This window comes from Chelonoidis abingdonii, chromosome 2, assembly GCF_003597395.2.
Source record: "Chelonoidis abingdonii isolate Lonesome George chromosome 2, CheloAbing_2.0, whole genome shotgun sequence".
Classification (NCBI taxonomy): domain Eukaryota; kingdom Metazoa; phylum Chordata; order Testudines; family Testudinidae; genus Chelonoidis; species Chelonoidis abingdonii.
The window spans coordinates 125,163,803-125,180,312 of NC_133770.1; the positions used below are offsets into that span (position 1 = coordinate 125,163,803).

The following is a 16,510-nucleotide window of genomic DNA, read 5'->3' on the forward strand; positions in this document are numbered from 1 at the left end:
TGATCACTGGAGATGCTCATGCTTGACATAACAGAGAGGGGACAGCTGGCTAAGCATTCTCCATAAGGCCCCCAGGGCTTTAGAATACCTTCCTTAAACTGGCCCAAAACAGTTCAGATTTGTCAGCTTTGATGGCATGCTTTGGAGCCCTTTTAGGGGAGTTGAGAAACTGAGGTGCTATTTGGTGTACTGGATTATTAGCATTTTTTACATTAAGAATTGCTGCTTAGTAGAAGGAGTGATGCTAACTAAGATGTGTATTACTGATAACCAACAGCACGCTCAGATGATTGGTGTGGGTGCTTTAATATTGCTACAAATAAAAATAAAATTCTAAAAAAAATCCCTAATAGAAAAAAAAGTTTTAATTTCCTGACTATTAGTCTAATCTCAGTTATGTGTTCATATATGTTTAAAAGCACTTTATTCCTGTTTTTCAAGTTCAAAACTAAAAACATATCCCAAAACTCCAACAAATGTTTTTTTTCCTTATCTGCAATGTTTTAAGAAATGTTGAAAGCCATACACACTAACCCCATTAGCCCACTTAAGACTTAATTTTGAGCTACAATTTATGGCAGGTTTTGGTCTTAACCATACTATTTTACTATTTTACCCAACAAATTTTAGTGTCTACCAAGTCTAATTAAATTCTACCAAAATCAATATTTTCTGGAATAAAAATACCAGGTACATCTTTATCTTCCATATTTAACTAATAAAAGAGAGGAGAAAGTGACTTAGGGAGACACTTTCCAGACACTAATCAAGCATGTTGCCTACCATTCCAAAGAAGCCAGCTCTGTCTTCAGGTACATGAAGTTCAGGGTAAATATTTTCCAAGTACCATTTAAAGTCTTTACATCTGAGCTTCTTTCGAAGCAGCCTCCTTTCTGTCACATCTCCATAGGGCTCCTACAATAAAATAAAATACAATAGAAGAATAAGAACAGGTGCTTTCTGTTAGATTAGCAACATACACTATTAGGAAACTTATCCTGCAGTGCTTTCCCAGGAAAAAAAAAACCCGCCATTGCTTGTCCCTGGATTTGGTTTCATTATTATTAAGTTTCTTAATATCTAAGCAACAACAATGCTTTCAAACACAGTGCAAATTGAATTATTTAAAAAAAAACTGTTTAAAGTGAGAACACAGTAGCAAATTTACAGTTAGGGCTCTTTGGATATTTTAAAGTCTCAGTAACAGTGCATGAATTTAAATTAAGAGTGCTAAATTATTCTCACCATCCATTTGCAAAATCCTCTCTAAAGACATCATTAAACTTAAATGTGTTTAAAAGCTTGGAAATTCTCTGTTAAGGCTGCCTTTGAAGTTGTATCTTGTAAATTAGTAAATTCAATAAAAGAAAACTAAGTTTAAAAATGGAACCTTAAAGCTGCTAAAGAAAGATACCACCCAAACTTTTCACTTGCTACAGATTCAAATAGAGCTCACATAATTTCTTCAAATCTGCCTTCAAAATCCACTTCTTTCCATAGTCCAAGGGTTCTCAACCTGTGGTCACAACCTCATTTGCAAACCCCAGGTTTCCCAGAGGCCACCTCCCTTTTCCTCTGCCCCTTTCTTATCCTGTCATTAAAACAAAAGTAAGTTTCTAGCCTCTCCTTCCACCCTTTCCACAGATAAGACAGAGTCTGGGAGGCTTATGAAATTACTTTGTCCTCTGCACACTAAAGGCAAAGGCCCTACGGATATCCAAGGAGTACCACATCACCTCTTGCCTACTCATATGTGAAATACAGGTAAGTGGATACTTGACTGATGTGAAAGTAAGATACTACCTTAAGAATAAATATTGGGTAAAGTCTCATGAATATTTTATCCTTCTGGAAAACTGTATGGTGAGGGGTGTCAACCAGGAACCCTCCTAACTCCCCTGTTCTTCTGGCAGACATGATTACAACTAGAACTGTTACCTTTATGGAAAGGTGTATCAAAAAGCAAGATGCCAGAGGCTCAAATACTGCCCTTGTCTGAGTTGATAAAACCTGGTTCAAGATTTGATTAATACAAGATTTGGAAGGAAGAATCTAACCAAGCCTTTCAGGAAGCAAGATGGAGTAAAAACTAGATGGCGATCCCAAGGAGATAACCTTTAGTATTCACTTGTCCATAGTGTTCTCCGTCCAGGCTGACAGGTAGTGGGAGAGTCTTCCTCCAAAAGGGTAGAAAAAACAGTGGAAATGTCTAGAGCTGATGAGGTTGTTGGTGCACGTCTCTTGAAAGTTCCATTAAAACACTCACTTTGGGGCCAGTGCTGCCTGGGAGGTAATGGACGATTGCCCCAAAGCACCATTTTCATGGGTCCTCTGATATCTGAGGAGTAGTTCTTACTGCTGCTAATGGTAAAAATGCCAGCAGGGCTGGTCTCTGTTGAAATTGCTGCTTGCTGGATTTCCACTTAATTGTAAGTGTGTGCACATCAAGGGCGTAGAGCATGGCTCCAGAGACTTTTAGCAAGTGGAAGAATTCTTCTGTCTTTGCGCAGAGCAGCTTGTCGCACTCAAACAGAAGGTCCTACACTGTTGTTTGCATTTCCTTCAGGAACCCTAGAAAAGAGGGAGCCACCACATTACCACTGACACTGCTATCACTGCCATGTTCTCCACATTTAAAGTCATTTGGCCATCAGATGTAGCCACCAGCTTCCCCTCTTCGATCAGGGTCTAAAACTGCTCCCTAGCGTCCTAAGGTACTTTCTGAACAATGTCTGTCAGCTTATTAAAGATGATAAAATTTTATTTATCCATCAATGCTTGATGGTTTCAGTTTGACACTGGAGAGAGGCCAACGAGTACACCTTCCTCCTAGAGAGGTCCAACCTCTTTGCCTCCTTCTCATGTTTCTCATGTTCTCTTGTTTCTGCCTACTACGCTCAATAGCAGCTGATACTACCAGAGAGTTGGAAGACCAATATGAGAATAGTTAGTCCAAGCCTTTCGCAGATATGAAATACCTCTTTTCAGCTTGCTTGGATACTGGTGGAACCATCTGCCAAAGTGTCCTGGTGGGTTCAAGGACACATATGATGTTCTGCAGTCTTTGCAGGGCTTCCTGGATTTCTTCTAGGGAAACCTGTGGTGTCTCTGCCACCCATTTAAGCAAGTTCTGGAAAGCATTAGGATCATCAGGATATGGCTGGAATCACCACCTCATCAGAGAGCAGCAGCAGCCAGTGGGAGTGGGGTGGAGGCCTTGGAGCTGGACAGAGTCAAACTCAATGTGCTGCTCCTACCTTCTTCAGGCCAACACACAGAAGTTTTCCCTGGTCTCCAGAACCTCACCATGAGGAATCTTTGGAGCAGGAACTTCCTCAGCTGTTTTGTCCTTCTTGGAGACAACTTGCAGATACTGCACCTGGATCAGACGTGGGTTTCCTCCAGGCAGTACAGACTGGCATCATGGTAGTCTGTGATCAGGAAGGATTTGTGGCAGTTGATGAAGTTTCTGAAGCCACGAATCCTTCCTTGAGGGACTCTCCCCACTACTGTCAAAGAACGGGGGTGTAATGGGGAAATACAGGAAGCTGTCTCTGACCCAGAGGAAGATCCCAAATCTCAGGAGACAGAACCCCACATGTCTATCCTAACTATACTAAATAGCTAAACTATTACAAATTATTTACAGGGAAAAGTTGAAGTCAGTGTGAACACTGAAGCGCCATCCTAAACCACAAGTGGTAAAAAGGAACTAAGATGGCAGCTGTCTGGCAGCCCCCTTTATAACTTCGGTGCAGAGCACAAGAAAAGCAAGGGCACATACTCAGACCAGATAGACATTGCTAGGAAAATTTCTGCAGTCCTTGACGCATGGCGCAAATGCGTAAACCTGAAGTGCACTACACATAGGGACAAGGACTTAAAGAAGAACCACTGCATTCCAAGCCATTCTGACACATTGCTCAATTCACTGGGAAGCTTAGGTGGCAGCAGACTGGAAAAAAACAAACAAACAAACACAAAAAGCAAACAGAATGTACTTGATAAGGTTCTAAAAGTTGAGAACTTTATTAAAAGGTAAGCCCACAAATTCACATCCCTTCACTGTTTTCTGAGAAGAAACAGGCACTCTACATTGGCAGCTCCTCCCTCTTCCATACTCAGGTTTGTTGGTTTCATGTGGAAAAGTTCTGAACCACTTATCTGAGATCACACAAGATGCAAGGATTTTCCTTGCTGCATGTGACTTTTCCCTTGCTGAATACTTCACCGATTACACTGGTCTACAATTTTTGAGAAGTCATCTGCTTCAGAGATAAAATGTGCTATTTATTATGTATTTTGATGTGCTGAATTCAAATATGACAATTAAAACAACTGATTGGCTACTGTTTCTAAGATATTTAAGTTTTTACATTTTATGTCTATGTATATTTTGTGTAGATAGTAGAGTTAAATCATAATTGTAACCTAGGTCTTTTCATGTCTTATGGTTTGCTTTACATGAAATAATATTCACCTGTCCTCTTTAGGTAACACTTTAAAAATCAGCAAAAGAGTTATATAAGTTAAATTTATTTACAAAAGGCAAAACTTAATGTACATAGTTTATCCTATTCAGTGTCTACTAGGCGCTCTTGGCTTGTCTCTTTGTATTCATAAATGGAGCATCTCTGTCACTGTCCAGCAACAAGTGTGCAAGATTGATGGGCTCCATTTGCCCTGATAGCGTTCTCCATTGGTTGCATGTCCTGGTGAAATCGCTCGCCGGCTCGTCATCACTGCTTCGCAGTTCGTGGGAAAAAAATCTAGATGAGAGTGCAAAAATGTATCTTTAGTGACATGTGCACAAGGCTTTTGTATGCTTGAGAAGGTTTTCCACAACAACCTGTAGTTGTCTGACTTCTATTCCGAGAAAATTTAATTGCTCACTAACTGGAAGGTCTTTCCATGGCGTCTTTCCTTGCCACGCAGTGCATGGTCAAATGATCATCTCAAAAGAAGTTCACGAATCTGAGGAGCACAAAGACACCTTCATTATCTTAGCTTCACTTAACCTTGAAATTTCCACAGAGATACTTGAAAGCTGCTTGTGTTTGTCATGGCCTGACCAAAGTTCTTCACAGACCCAGCTTGATGTGTAAGTGGTAACAAAATCTTCTTTGATTCAACAAGTGGTGGATGCTGAACACTTTCCTCCCAGGCTCCAATATTGTCGGATGGGCCAGTCTTTCTTGATGTAGTGGGAATCTCTTGCACGACTATCCTATTTGCAGAAAAACAGCAGTACTTTGTGTATCAGTCTGCAGACCAACAAGAGAGCAACAACCTTCAAATCACCACAGATCTGCCACTGATGTTGTTCATAGTTTATGCACTGAACAGTTTTTTCATGTCATAGGTTCCCTTCATATGGACTGCATGACCAACCTGGAATTGATGGCAAAAACATTGCCATTAGCAGCAAAACAGCTTAAGACTCGTCTTCAATGAATCCAGTGAACAGTCCCACTCATCTGATCGTGAACAATGTTGAGGGCCGCCATCACACCATCGATGCTGATGCAGGCTACAGAATCACCTTCCATGAAGAAGAATGGAACAAGATCCTTTTGACAGTCACGGAACATGGAAACCCTAACATCACCTGCCAGGAGATTCCACTGCTGTAGTCTGGAGCCCAACAGCTCTGCCTTACTCTTGGTAGTTCCAAATCCGTGACAAGGTCATTCAGTTCACTTGTGTTATAGGTGGTTCAAGAGAGGAGAATGGGAGAACATGTGGGTCCTGTGACATTGATGGTTCAGGACCAGAAGTTTCATCCTCTTCCTCATCTGACTCAAGTGAGAATGATTCTGGTGCATCAGGAATGGCAGTCCTTCTCCGGGTACTGGCGTATAGCTGATGGAAGTTTGGATAATGCACAGTCCACTTTTCTTCTTTGACACACCTTTCCCAACTGGAGGCGCCATGCAGAAGTAATAATTGCTGGTATGATCTGTTGGCTCTCTTCAAATCATTGGCACTGCAAAAGGCATAGATTTCCTTTCCTGTTCAATCAGTGCCGAAGATTGTTGCACAAGTGTGCAGCATATGTGTGGGGCCCACCTCTTGTCCTGATCTCCAATTTTTCGGCCAAAATAAAGGTGATAGGCTTTCTTAACCATAGTGGTTATATTGCGCTTTTGTGATGCAAAAGTCACTTCACAACAACATAGCAGAAGTTATCTGCACTGTTCACACAAGTACGAGGCATCTCTGCTCACTTTGGCTAAACAGAAATGTGTCCCTTTGCAAAATCAACACTGACAAATAAGAGAGCATGAACTGTATGATTTCTAGAGCTGATATAGGGCAATTTGTTCAGCAGAGGATGTAACTCGTATGATTGATCATCCAGGACTTCTAGGAATAACATGATGCGATTCATATCATGTATGACGCAATACCAGCTTCAGATTGCATCATTCATTGTTTTGCCTAAAAAGCAAGTACTGTCCAAACCCAGTCATAGATTTATTCATAGATCCAGTCAAAGATGTATTTTAGTCATTTCTGATTTAAATTGAGATCCCTTTCCTTTATAAGTCACTTATCCTCTGCCATTCCCGAGTCAAGGGTCGTATATACTGACCTAACAGCATATCTTGAAAACTAGAGCCAATCAACAATTTTAAGCATCATTTTCTTACTCAGTGACCCAGAATTAGTAAAGTTTGACTACATTTATTTCAGAAGCGTTTTGGCTGTAGAGCAGTGTTAGCAATGGCTTACTCTGAATACTTTTCTCCCTGGCCAGATTACAATATGAGTTGTCATCCTAGAGTTTGAGACTCCTAGGAAGGTAGCAAATAGGTGTCAGGGATCACGATCACCCTGCCATCTCCACTGCTAAATGAGAGGAAGACCCGAGATACAGACAGACAGACTCTAACAGATAGATAGAACAATGTGATGTTAATATTGGTGGAGTCATAGCACTATCCGTAGTTAAGATTTTCCCAAAGTTTTAGTTTCAGTGGGAGTGTTCAACTTTCACCAAAACTGTGATTTGATTAAGATTACTTTAAAATGCCAATAGTATCTTGTGAAGTGTTTGAATTTTCATGTCCAAGTTGAAGAAAAACATGGCTAATATGAGCTTAGATGTAATGGTTCCCAAATTCCAGATGGCTACCACATGTGGATGAGAACAGCAAGTATGCTCTGTCACCCAATGTCCCCCTTTTCTCCTCAGCAAGGCCCACTATTTTCCTGTTGCATGAATGTGTCCTCCACTGGGTTTATGATCTCAATATTGATTCCCTGGAGATCCCACTTCCTCAGGAATGCTTCCGTACTCCACCACCACAAAGAACTCTGCTGCAGAGAGAGGCTGTCAAACTACCAAGGGCGGGCAGACTAAGGAACATCCTGTATCAGGACCCAGGAGCCATTTGTTGCATCACGTTGTTATGGGAACCACAGTTCAGTGTGCACAATTTGTGGAAAAACAAAAAGCAAACCCCCAGCCTAAACACAGTGAGTTACAGCAACCCAGCTAAAAAAAAAAATCTAGGCTATTAACAGAAATAACTTCATTTAATGACAGTTAAAAATTCAGCACAACATCCTGCAGCCACCCAGCATCTTAAAATTATGGAATTAAAAAATTAAGGGAAAATTTCCCAGCATTTATTGCCACCTTCCCATCATGCATGATGCCATCAATAACATTACCATGCTCTGGAAAGCATTCAATTCCATCTCCAACAGATACAGAAAAACAATGGACATCCCTGTTTCATCAAACTTGTGTTCTAACACAAAACTTTAATGGGTGACCTCTGTAATGTTAAAGTAGAACAACTCTACATGTATGTGGATTGTGATAATTAGATGTGCCAATATCTTGAAAAATGAGTGCATGAGATTGAAGTTAATGGGTTTTTTTGTTTGTTTTAATACAGTACAGTAAATATGGAGAATGGAATAGAGTATGGCCAGAACCCTGGCATTAATATCTCTACTCTTATGAAAAGTACAGTGACGTCTTTGACCACAAGTGGCCAAGGATATCCAAGTTATGTCTCTTTTGAAAGAGGGTACCTTTGCCAAATCTGCCCCATCCTCTGAGGTCACCTACACTAGGAGCTCTTTACCAATATAGGAATACTAGTATACTATAATCAGGAAAGCGCTCCCAATCTAGATGTAGTTATACTAGCAAAAACTGTGTTTTTATTGGTATAGAGGATTCCACCCACCCTACGAATGAAAAAAATCTATTCCAGTAAAGCACTTTTATGCCAGTATAACTGAGTCTATGTAGGAACTTTTGCCAGGACAGCTGTGTCAGTCAGGGATCACATCTCTTCACACTCCTGACCTAGCGGCATAGCTATGTTGAAGTCTGTAGCATAGACATCTCCTGAAACCATATTTGTGTACTGGTTAAGTATCAACTAAAACAGAAGAGGGTTAACTAGTGAATCAACACTACCATATCCTGCAGCATGTATGGTATATATATTCCTTGTATGTCTCCCATTCAACTATTGACCCCGTCTAGCCATGCTTAGCCTGTGAAATCAATGGGACACAGGACTAAATATGCTGTGTTGACAGGTTCAGTAAATACGTCTATTGTGTGCTTCAAGCTGTCATGTCAGCTTATCCATATAAGTACAGGTTTGAAGTGTTCTGTACTTTAGTGAGCAATACGTAAGTGGCTGATGTTTTTAAAAATTCCATTACTCAGTAATGGCTATCCCTCCAGCAATCTGATCAATTAGTGGAGATTCTGCTTCCTATAATTTATAACAATCTGTTTTCACTTCATGATAAACTTAAAATAAAGGTGTATAGGAGATGGTCGGGTCTCGTGGTTAAAGCGTGGGGTTTGAAGATGGAAGTAGAGTCCTGCACAGGACTAGTGTAGAGCCCTATAGCAGGACCAGGATCCTGCTGCTCTAATAGTGGGAACAGCCCAGGAGCAGGATTAAAAATAATCCTGCATAGGGCCCTAGATGGAAGATTTGGGTTCTACTTCTAGCTCTGCCACAAGACTACACGACTGGAGGGAGGGATAGCTCAGTGGTTTGAGCACTGCCCTGCTAAACCCAGAGTTGTGAGTTCAATCCTTGAGGGGGCCATTTAGGGAACTAGGATGAAAATCTGTCTGGGGCATGGTCCTGCTTTGAGCAGGCAACTGGACTAGATGACCTTATGAGGTCCCCTCCAAACCTAATCATCTATGATCACAATATTATAACTTTAGGTAGCACAGTAGTATAAACCACTGAAAACCATTGAAGGTATTGCTCCCTATGCTTAAGATTACCTAAAACTTTCCTATTTTAAGGCCCTGTTTTCAGTGGTTTATAACTTTGCCAAACATTAACCATATAGGTTGTAATTCTCCATGCCAGGTGTCTGTTTCGTGTTGAAAATTTTGGGAAAGTTTCAGCTAAAAATGATTCAGCTGCTTCCAAGAGGGAGATAAGGGGGAAATGATGTTTTCCCATATTAAAAAAATTCTTATAACCATTTCAGTGAGAAGCTCTAGTGACATGTTGAGCTAAAGCATCTTGTTTAGAAAGTAGGGCTATCAACAGATAAATTAATTGTGATTAATTATACTGTTAATAATCAAATACCATTTATTTTAATATTTTGGATGTTTTCTACATTTTCTACTATATTGATTTCAATTACAACTCAGAATACAAAGTGTACAGTGCTCACTTTATATTTATTTTTGATTACAAGTATTTACACTGTAAAAAACAAAAGAAATAGTATCTTTCAATTCACCTAATACAAGTACTGTAATGCAATCTCTTTATCATGAAAGTTGAACTTACGAATGTAAAATTATGTACAAAAAAAGTGCCTTCAAAAATAAAATATGTAAAACTTTAGAGCCTGCAAGTCCACTCAGTCCTACTTCTTGTTCAGCTAATCACTCTGCCAAACAAGTTTGTTTACATTTTGCAGGCGATAATGCTGTCCACTTCTTGTTTACAATGTCACCTGAAAATGAGAAAAGGCATTCTCGTGGCACTGTTGTAGCCAGTGGCGCAAGATATTTACGTGCCAGATGTGCTAAAGATTCACATGTCCCTTCTTGCTTCAACCACCATTCCAGAAGACATGTGTCCATGCTGATGATGGGTTCTGCTCGATAACAATCCAAAGCAGTGCGGACCAACACATGTTCATTTTCATTATCGGAGTCAGATGCCACCAGCAGAAGGTTGATTTTCTTTTTTGGTGGTTCAGGTTCTGTAGTTTCTGTATCAAAGTGTCGCTCTTCTAAGACTTCTGAAACCAAGCTCCACACCTTGTCCCTCTCAGATTTTGGAAGGCACTTCAGATTCTTAAACCTTGTGTCCAGTGCTGTAGCTATCTTTAAAAATCTCAAATTGGTACCTTTGCATTTTGTCCAATCTGCAGTGAAAGTGTTATTAAAATGAACAAAATGTGCTGAGTCATCATCTGAGGCTGCTATACCAGGAAATATATGGCAGAATGAGGGTAAAACAGAGCAGGGGTGTAACAGAGTGCTGGTTAGGAGATCCAAGCCAGGCCCTTGTTAGCCCAGCTCCACTTAAAAAAAATGGATTAGTTAGGACTGGCTGGGGAGGCCACACCCTAATCACCTGAGGGGATGGACCTGCAGGCCTGAGTGGCCAGCCTGCTATATGACGCTGGCTGGGAAGAAGCAGAGGGGGAGAGACAGGAAAGGGAGGAGCCAGGAGCTCTAGATCCCTGTTGGCAGGAGAAGCTAGAGGTTTCCCAGGGTGTTGGTCTGTAAGATATGTAAATAGTAGGTGGTGGGGATAGGCACAAACAATGAAAGAGCACTGGTGCATGTACTTTGGAGCGGTCTCTGACTGAGTTTGTGGAGGGGCCGGGAGCAGGCACTGCTACAAGGGGTCATATAATATTGTCCCAAGGTGTTCAGTAAGAAATTTAATTAACACTTATTTTTTTTAATGAACACCCTCAGCATGGAAGCATGTCCCATGGAATGGTGGCCAAAGCATGAAGGGGCATATGAATGTTTAGCATATCTGGCATGTAAATACTTTGCAATGCCAGCTACAAAAGTGCCATGCAAATGCCTGTTCTCACTTTCTGGTGACTTTGTAAATAAGAAGAGGGCAGCATTATCCCCTTTAAATGTAAACAAACTTGTTTATTTTAGTGATTGACTGAACAAGAAGTAGGACTGAGTGGACTTGCAGGCTCTGAAGTTTTACATTGTTTTGTTTATAAGTGAAGTCATGTAACAAAAAAACCCCTACATTTGTAAGTTGCACTTTCACGACAAAGATTGCACTACAGTACTTGTATGAGGTGAACTGAAAAATATTTTTTAAAATCATTTTTACAGTACAAAATATTTGTAAGTAAAAATAATATACACTTTGATTGATTACAACACAGAACACAATATATATGAAAATGTAGAAAAACATCCAAAATATTTAATAAATTTCAATTGGTATTCTATTATTTAACAGTGCAATTAAAACTGTGATTAATCACGATAAATATTTTTAATCGCGATTAATTATTGAGTTAATCGCGTGAGTTAACTGCGATTAATCAACAGTCCTATTAAAAAGACATCTAAGTTAATCCCCTTCCCCCTATTCCTGCAATGTTAGATATCTTCAGTTTATGTAGATACTTATAGTGATAATATAACCTTCTCTTTGACAAGCAAAATAAATTGGACTCCATAAATATTACATTGTAAAGAATATTTTGACTCTGAATCATTTCTCTATTCTCTCATCCCTCTCCAATTTTTCATCACTTTTTTTTTTTTTTTTTTTTTAAGTGCGGCCATCAGAAATGGACACAATATTCATGCAATGAGCTTACTAGTGCGGTATGCAAAGGTTATACAATCTCTCTACTCCTACTTTATATTCTCATTTATACATCCAAGGACCATGTTAACATTTTTTGCCATAGCATCACTCTCAAAGCTCACTACAGTGATCTTTCAGCGTGACTGCTTTCCAGGATTGATACCACCCGATAAGGATATCCTAGATGTTCCTAGATGTATGACCTCTCATTTGGCTGTATCAAAATGCACATTACTTATCTGTGCCCAGCTTATCAAGTGATCAGATCATTCTATATCAATGATCTGTCCTCATTATTAACCGTCCTGCCAATCTTTGTGTTATTTGATAACTTTTAGCACCAATGATTTTACACTTTTTTCCATATTATTTCTAAAAATAACTAGTTTTGGAAAAAAACAATCTCTGGAACATCCCACCAGCAGCATTCTCTCTTATTTATGATTCTCCATTAACAATTATGTTTTTAGATCTGTATTTCAATCAATTAATTTGGACCATATTAATTTTGTATCACATTAATATTTTAAAATCAGAGAGTGTTCTACAGCACTATGCCAACTTACAAAAAAACAAATCTGTTATGTCAACAGTTACTTTTAGAGAGAATGGTGGTGAGGTAATATCTTTTATTGGACCAGCTTCTATTAGTGAGTGAGACAGTGCTGGGTAGCTCAAAAGCTCATCTCTCTCACCAACCAAAGTCAGTCCAATAAAATTATCTCACCCATCATGTCTCTGTAATATCTCTGTAATGACCAACACAGCTACAAAAACACTGTATAGAACAGCTACCTTTATCAACCAGACTTGTAATCTTGTTGAAAAACATTGCCAAGTAGGTTAGATAAGACCTATTTTCCATTAAACTAGTTGGTAGCATTAGTTGTATTTCTATCATGTACTGACAGAGTCCTGTATCAGCTGCTACATTAATCCAATATGCATCAATGTCAAGCTAACCAGCCTATCATTACCTGGGTCATGCAGCTTACCCTTTTTAAATATTGCTTTCTTCCAGTCCTCTGGAGTTTCCCCAGTTTTCCAAGAGATATTAAAAATTAACCCTGTAGATAATGTTCATTTTTATGTCAGGGAAAGACATTAATTTGTGAAAAACCTGAATTTAGCTACTAAAACAAACCAAAAAAACCCTACCATAAATAATTTTTCTTTTAAACTGAAAAGAAATACAAGTTTAGTTCTAAGCATAATAGATATCAAACTCACCATACGTGCATGTGGATTTCGGTGGTAATAAAGGTCCTTATATTCATCCATCCAAACTTCTGCTGCACGTACACTGTTAGCCAGGGCCTTGGCGCGTGAGTAGGGAGCTTGTTTGGGGAAAACATGACCTACATGAGAACATGGGTGGATCTCAAGACTTCCTCCGCACTGCCAGATCTAAACAAAGAATTTACATTACATGTTGGCAATCTGAAATCACGTGAACAGTAGAATATGCAGAACAACAATACATTACAATACTTTGTATTTATAGCATTTTCCCCAAAATCTCAAAGCACCTTATAAAACTATAAATATGATAGTCTCAGGAGGGAGGCAAATATGATCCTCAGTTTACAAGTAAATAAACAAAAGTGTCAAAGCACGTCAATGGGAGAATGGGTAAGATAACGGAGCCACGAATACCGTGGTGCTTTCACTGGAGTTCTGGTTGGCAAAGATGAGATAATACCGATGTTCAAAGCATGATCATGTGTGCTATGCTGAGCTGCACCGGGCAACTCAGGCTTGCTTTCTCCTCTCTGGGTTCAGATAATCCAGCTCTCCCCATGGGGTATAAGTAATATATACAATAGGAAAGTGCCTAACGCCCTAGCTCTTAAACATGTGAACCTAAGCTTTCATTTAAATATATTTCTAGCTCTCCTGGTTGTGAAGAAGTGATGTCTGCCAGAGTCTGCAGACAGCCTTCAGCAGAAGGAGAAACGGCTTCCTCCCTGCATCTAGCAAATGCTACCTGTCCTGAGAGTAGCCAAGATGAACAGCTGGCGTGGCCTATCTCCAGGAAAAACTAACAGATCTAAGGTTAGAGTGCTACAGACCAGTATCAAGAAAACCTTTGGAAAATACCTAAAACCATTTAGCCAAAATCATGTTAAGGTCTACAAAATGCATGCAGGAACCATGTCTAAACTTTGTTTCAACAACTGGACTCTTATGGATGTGTTTTGGATTTTCCCCAACATTTTTCTTATTTATGAGCTAAGACTGTTTAAGTTAGAAGAACTCCTGGGAAAATTCAAGGATTGCTGTGAACCATCTTAGCATTATTCCACAGAGCAAGTATAAAACCCAGAATGAACGGTCTCTGTTCAACCTGGTTGGTCTTTTGTCTTTTCTTCTACCAGTTTTTTACTGTCCTATTCTAAACTTTTATTTTTTGTCCCAGTTAATTAGTATGAAGTCTTTAGAACTTCAAGCCATGATGTTTCCTGATTTTCCCTACATTCACTGGCCACTAAATTTGATTTACCTGGCTTCTGCCATTAGGGTGGGGAGGGAATTTTGTCCAGCAGTGGGACTGCACTTCTACTCCAGCCTTCCTAACCTGACCTCAGATGGACCAGAGACTCTGCCCCCACAAAAAAAGAGCCACAACTTCAACCTGAAGCTGATGGCAATCACACCCCACATGCCATCAGAACAGAAAATGGGCACTTACTCTCTTCCATTTTGCCACCTCCTCTTTGCTCTGTCTATGTTCCGCTGGGGGAACTTAAGAAAATTGACAACTCTGTCAGTAAGCTCAGAAAGTTTCACTTGTATCATCAATTCCATCTTTTCCAAAGAAGATTAAAAACAAAGCTGTCCTGCACACTTAATTTACCTAAGTTTAGGTAAATTAAGCATTTGCATCTTGTGTTATTAAGAAGTTGGACCTAAGACTGTTAAAAAGCACCCAGAGATGTAGTGCTGGCTGTGGGGTGCAAAGTAAAATCAAAACAATCTTTTTAACTGTATTTTGGTGACCTGAAACTCTGCATCTACCATTAGAACAGATCAAGCCTCACCTGCTATTCATGGGGAAAACTTGTATAGCATGCTGGGCTTTGCAGGATTAGTTTCCCATTGCTAGGGCTCAGATGCCCCTGGGCTCTCCTCACATTGACTTTCTTGCTCCACAGGTCAGGTGTGTGCATTCTATAAAGTAGCACCCACTCATGGAACCAAAAACCATAGAATCATAGAACTGGAATGGACCTTGAGAGGTCATCTAGTTCAGTCCCCTGCACTCAAGGCAGGGTTAAGTATTATCTAGACCATCCCTGACAGGTGTTTGTCCAACCTGCTCTTAAAAATCCCCAGTGATGGAGATTCCACAACCTCCCTAGGCAATTTATTCCAGTGCTTAACCACTCTAACAGTTAGAAAGTTTTTCCTAATGTCCAACCTAAATCGCCCTTGCTGCAATTTAAGCCCAGTGCTTCCTATCATATCCTCAGAGGTTAAGAGGAACAATTTTTCTCCCTCCTCTTTGTAACAAGCTTTTATGTACTTGATAACTGATATCATGTTCCCTCTCAGTCTTCTCTTCTCCAGACTAAACAAACCCAATTTTTTCAATCTTCCCTCATCAGTCATATTTTCTAGACCTTTAATCATTTTTGTTGCTCTTCTCTGGACTTTCTCCAGTTTGTCCACATCTTTTCTGAAATGTGGCGCCCAGAACCGGACACAATACTCCAGTTGAGGCCTGATCATCACAGAGTAGAGCAGAAGAATAACTTCTCATGGCTTGCTTATAATACTCCTACTAATACATTCCAGAATGATGTTTGCTATTTCTGCAACACCGTTACACTGTTGACTCATATTTAGCTTGTAATCAACTATGAGCCCCAGATCCCTTTATCCCTTTCTGCAGTACCCCTTCCTAGGCAGTCAGTTCCCATTTTGTATATGTGCAACTGATTGTTCCTTCCTAAATGGACTACTTTGCATTTGTCCTTATTGAATTTCATCCTCTTTACTTCAGACCATTTCTCCAATTTGTCCCGATCATTTTGAATTTTAATCCTATCCTCCTAAGCACTTGCCACCCGTCCCAGCTTGGTATTGTCCGCAAACTTTATAAGTGTACTCTGCCATTATCTAAATCACTGATGAAGATATTGAACAGAACTGGACCCAGAACTGATCTCTGTGGGACCCCACTCGTTATGCCCTTCCAGCACGACTGTGAACCACTGATAACTACTCTCTGGGAACGATTTTCCAACCAGTTATGCACTCACCTTACAGTAGCTCCATCTAGGTTGTATTTCCCTAATTTGTTTATGAGAAGGTCATGCAAGACAGTATCAAAAGCCTTACTAAAGTCAAGATATACCACATCTACTGCTTCTCCTCTATCCACAAGGCTTGTTACCCTGTCAAAGAAAGCTGTCAGGTTGGTTTGACATGATTTGTTCTTGACAAATCCATGCTGACTGTTATTTATCACCTTATTATCCTCTAGATGTTTGCAAACTGATTGCTTAGTTATTTGCTCCATTATCTTTCTGGATACAGAAGTTAAGCTGACTGGTCTGTAATTTCCCGGATTGTCCTTATTTCCCTTTTTATAGATAAGCACTATATTTGCCCTTTTGCAGCCTTTTGGGATGTCTCTCGTCTTCCATGACTTTTCAAAGATAATTGCTAATGGCTCA

The 16,510-nt window shown here is 39.8% G+C and overlaps 1 protein-coding gene across 1 annotated transcript in view; it reads right to left on the reverse strand.

Moving 5' to 3' along the window:
- Window positions 1-16,510, reverse strand: part of GALNT12 (polypeptide N-acetylgalactosaminyltransferase 12) — a 96,947-nt gene that overhangs the window by 23,279 nt on the left and 57,158 nt on the right. Inside the window, exons 6-7 of the mRNA XM_032765624.2 lie at window positions 13,059-13,235; window positions 784-915 (exon numbers count right to left, since the gene is read on the reverse strand). Of these exons, the coding sequence (XP_032621515.1) occupies window positions 784-915; window positions 13,059-13,235 (309 nt within the window). The remainder of the gene's footprint in view (window positions 1-783; window positions 916-13,058; window positions 13,236-16,510) is intronic.